This window comes from Centruroides sculpturatus, unplaced genomic scaffold (genome assembly GCF_000671375.1).
Source record: "Centruroides sculpturatus isolate CEXI.00-Female unplaced genomic scaffold, Cexi_2.0 scaffold1824, whole genome shotgun sequence".
NCBI lineage: Eukaryota > Metazoa > Arthropoda > Arachnida > Scorpiones > Buthidae > Centruroides > Centruroides sculpturatus.
Genome location: NW_019386036.1, coordinates 114496 through 118744, shown reverse-complemented (window position 1 = coordinate 118744; position 4249 = coordinate 114496). Strand labels below are relative to the sequence as shown.

The following is a 4249-nucleotide window of genomic DNA, read 5'->3' as shown; positions in this document are numbered from 1 at the left end:
CATTTTGATAAACAATGGCTGCTAAAATCCCCCATAAATTTTCAATGGGATTTAAATCTGAACTAAATGAAAGCCAGTCAATTACATCAATATTTTTTTTAACCAATTTTTTGTTGACATTGAGGCATGAACAGGTGCATTATCTCATTGAAACTGCCATTTATGACTCCAATTAATGCACCAAATGTAATCATATTTTGTCAACAAATACTAAATCATCCATCCCATTTACCTCCAAAGCTACCCCAAATCATTACAGACCCAGCCCCTTCTTGCCAGCTTACTTTAACTCTGCTTTCTCTTATTAAATCATGCCAATAATACAAAAACCCATCAGGGTCATCTAAATTAAACTTCTTCTCATCACTAAACATTATTTCTTGCCATTCATCAGTTCATTCCATCTTGACTTTAGCCCAGTTTAAATGCATTGATTTGTGTTTGGCAGTTAAAGGTGGTTTTCAACTTCATTTTTAAATATTTTAAATTGTCATTGTTTTTTAAAGTTCTCCAAACAGTCACATGAGATATATCTAATGGTAATTCAGCAGCAGCTAGCCTTGTTGACGTTTTTATTAGTTATAAACTTCAAAACTTCTCTCTCATTCCTGGAAGTTAAACATTTAGGCCATCCTGACTTCCTTTTTTTGCCCATAATTTTTATCTTGTTGGAAAACATTTTCAGTGCCATTGTTGAAAATGTTTATATAACATTCAATAAAACATTCAAAAAAGCCATCGTAACAGTTAAAAATGATGACATCTCACCCTAATCATGATAATTTTAATTATTATTATGATAGATTAATTTTTAAGAGACTTTTAAGTGGTGTTCTTATACTTTTGTAACAGACTGTAATAATAGAAATTGTTGTCTACATTAAGAAGTTAAAAACTATATATATGATTAAGACAAACAAAAGTATCTAGGATTTATTAGTTTTATTTTTTCACAAAAGAACATGATTTAAAACATTATATTTACTTAATAAAAATGTATTAGATCAGAGGAGTAATATTTATTCTGAGCTAATACAACCTATATGAAGTATACTATACTTTAGGTTGGGATTGAATTAATTTTTCTTGCCAAGGTACAGCTCCCTCATTACATAAATAATCTTTATAAATGTTCCTGAGACTTTTTGCCTCTTTATTGTACATATTGCTGCCCACTTTTTTAAGATTTTCAAGAGTTATATTTTCGGATCTCCATATACCTTCATTCTGATTATAATCAGAATCTTCATAATCAGCATATCCATTTGGGCAATATGCTGCAGATTTCTGAATAAGCATATTGTGGAGAACGCAACTAGCAAGCACCATGCATTTGACTGATTCATCATCATAATTTAATGGTCTCCTTAAAATACGAAATCGTGCTGCTAGAATACCAAAAGCATTCTCCACAACACGCCGGCCTCTGCTTAATCTGTAATTGTATATTTTTTCTGAATGACTAAACTCAGAATGTCTGGGATAGGGACGCAACAAATTATGCCTTAAAGGAAAGGCTTCATCCCCAATTATAAAATAAGGGAACAGTGTATTTGAATTTGGCAAAGCATCTGCTTTTGGAAAGGTTAACTTTCCATTGATCAGATGCTGACCAAATACGCTTTTTCTTAAAATTCCACCATCTGATTCGCTACCAAAATGCCCATAATCAATCATCAGGAAACGATAATGTGCATCAGATACGGCTAGTAAGACTGTACTAAAAGTTCCCTTATAGTTATAATTAAGACTACCAGTATTCTTTGGACACTCTCGAACCACATGTTTTCCATCAATACTACCACAGCAGTGAGGTAGTTGCCATCTTCTTTCAAAATCATCAGAAATTTTTTTCCAATCTGCTGGAGTTGATGGAAATGCCATATATTCTTTCCGGAAACATATCCAAATGGCTTTACACGTTTCCGGTATAATTTTCCGTACAGTTTGCCTTCCAATTCTAAATGAGAAGCTCAGACTTCGGTAGGTCTCTCCAGTTGCTAGAAACCTGTAAAATCGTTTGTTGTCAGAATATACACAGAAAAAATTAAGGTAATAATAATTTTAGTAAGCTACTGCAATAGGTTAAAATAAATATTTTAAAAAATTAACTATATCTCCTAAATGAAAAATATAAATATAAAAGCAGTGTTTGTGCTAGAAATCAATAACAGAACAATTATTATTAAATTTAAAGCAATTACAAGGGTATGTCACGTGGAAACTTTTGTGACTTTATTCTAAATGTTGGCAAATATCGGATTAAATAATAACAACGTATAGGCTATTTACAGTACCTTAAAGTTAAAGCCAATCTTTCATTCGATGATATACTTTTGCGCCAAAACGTGTCTTTTTTCTCTATCAAGGGAGAAACCATCTCCAATATATAATCGAACACATCAGGCGTCATCCGCATAAAACTGAATGGAATATTATTTTAATATTAATATATTTACACATACTATTCAACACATGATAAATATAATAGTTAAATTGCATATTTACTCGAAGTAAAATTCTTGATCCCGAAACCTCAACTCTCTAACGAGGGAAGAATTGATCCCATACTTTTCCCTGTCACGGAATATTTTCCTCATCCAGAAACGATGATTTCGGCGAGGTTTTGAATGAATCAACATTTTCAATGCTAACAAATGAAGAGAGAGCATGGCAAAATCCGTAGCGTCGTCCATGTTTGACTCTACGACAATTACTGAACTGATCAACAGATGGCGCATTTCGACGTAAAGTTCATTTCGGTGCTAGTGGAGTCAAGTTAAAACGAAAACATAACTGAACGAAAACTCTATATGTTTCAGTTCTGTTTCTGAGTTTCTGTTTTCAGGTAATGTGGAGTCCAGGCTTAAGTCTTCTTCCATCATCCACAATATCATAAGCCTCATCAACAGACGTAATAAAGACAAACTACAGATGCATCTTGTTTGGACCCCAGCTCATAAAGGGATAACCATAAATGAACAAGCGAACAAACTTGTTAAGAGTCAGCCGTACGACACCAAGAAAACCCATTATATTACTCCGGAGGATTACATCAGCATTATAAACACTGAAATGAAACAGCAAATGGACAACGAATGGTATAACTTTCCCAACCACACAGACTATCAATGGCTCATCACCGGCAGACACATCCCCGTCATGGACTATACGGATCGTTACACCACCATCCTGATACATCGCGCCAGGACTAATTCCCTCATCACTAACTCCTTCCTCCATAAACGTAACTTGAAAAATACTGATCGCTGCACCTTCTGCCTGACAGAGCAGGATACAACGATACATCGGTTGGATAACTGTCATCGATTTGAACCTGTTAGAAAAAAAATTCTAAACAATAACAATATCATTCGTCACAAAATCTTCAAGATAAGTGATTGCCTTAGATTCACACCCATCAGGATTTGTATACAAAGTATGATCACCTTTTTCACCGTTTACAAGCAGACCTATAATTACTGAGGAAATCATTACTTTTGCCATCTCTCACCACCACGGGGCGCAATAGTCTGTGTAACTCAAGCCCGACTACGATAATATGATGCGATACGATAGCATCAGCGTTGCTGTTTCTAGTACATTTGTACTTTTCGGGTACATTTTGCCCTTTCGAGTACATTGAAAGTACACTTAGATTTTCAGTACATTTGAGTACATTATAATATCTCAGTACCATTTATGGTACAAAATATTTAATGCCATACCGAAAAAATTAGTTTAATAAAATCTCACTAGTGCCACTGCTTGCTAATTTGATTTACCCAATAATCACAACATACACATGGTGTATGTCAGTCCACATCAACAACATGCAGACAGTTGCATGTGCAAATGTTATGACTCAGTGGTCCTCTTTCATACGTGTCATATTCTATGAGGATCTTGACAAAATTTTTCACACCATGTGGTCCAAACAATTCAACTCTGTCAAACAAAAATATTGGACAGATGAGGAATTCAATGATTTTAAACTTTTGTCATCAATAATATCAAAATAGCCATTAAGTCAGAGTCGAATTATTACACAAACGTTTTGAAATTGTACAGTACAAATAATATAAACACTTTTATATTATTTTCTACCACTATAATTGAATTCTTAATTATGAACTTCAATTTTAATAATCTTGGTAAAAGAAATAAGTTTTTTAAATTTGAATCTGTCCACATATATTTAATTTATAATTTTTTTATCCATCACTATAATATTTTTTAAAAAATCAAC

At 33.3% G+C, this 4249-nt stretch overlaps 2 protein-coding genes across 2 annotated transcripts; one reads left to right on the top strand and one right to left on the bottom strand.

Moving 5' to 3' along the window:
- Positions 1-936: 936 nt before the first annotated feature.
- On the bottom strand, positions 937-2698 carry LOC111613253 (protein ANTAGONIST OF LIKE HETEROCHROMATIN PROTEIN 1-like). Its single transcript, XM_023354600.1, has 3 exons — positions 2509-2698; positions 2298-2423; positions 937-2008 (listed from the first exon to the last, which is right to left on the bottom strand). Exons 1-3 carry the CDS (start codon positions 2694-2696, stop codon positions 1054-1056), a joined length of 1269 nt encoding a protein of 422 aa, XP_023210368.1. The 5' UTR covers positions 2697-2698; the 3' UTR covers positions 937-1053.
- Positions 2699-2934: 236 nt separating this feature from the next.
- Positions 2935-3486, top strand: LOC111613249. Its single transcript, XM_023354597.1, has one exon. It carries the CDS (start codon positions 2935-2937, stop codon positions 3484-3486), a length of 552 nt encoding a protein of 183 aa, XP_023210365.1.
- The last annotated feature ends 763 nt before the right edge of the window (positions 3487-4249 follow it).

Excerpts from the sequence above, each read along its gene's own strand:
- LOC111613253 (XM_023354600.1), bottom strand. The coding sequence starts at position 2,696 with ATGGACGACGCTACGGATTTTGCCATGCTCTCTCTTCATTTGTTAGCA. Across the intron at positions 2,424-2,508 it reads GATCAAGAATTTTACTTCGA|TTTTATGCGGATGACGCCTG; the intron begins GTAAATATGCAA and ends TATTCCATTCAG. Across the intron at positions 2,009-2,297 it reads AGATTGGCTTTAACTTTAAG|GTTTCTAGCAACTGGAGAGA; the intron begins GTACTGTAAATA and ends ACGATTTTACAG.
- LOC111613249 (XM_023354597.1), top strand. The coding sequence starts at position 2,935 with ATGCATCTTGTTTGGACCCCAGCTCATAAAGGGATAACCATAAATGAA.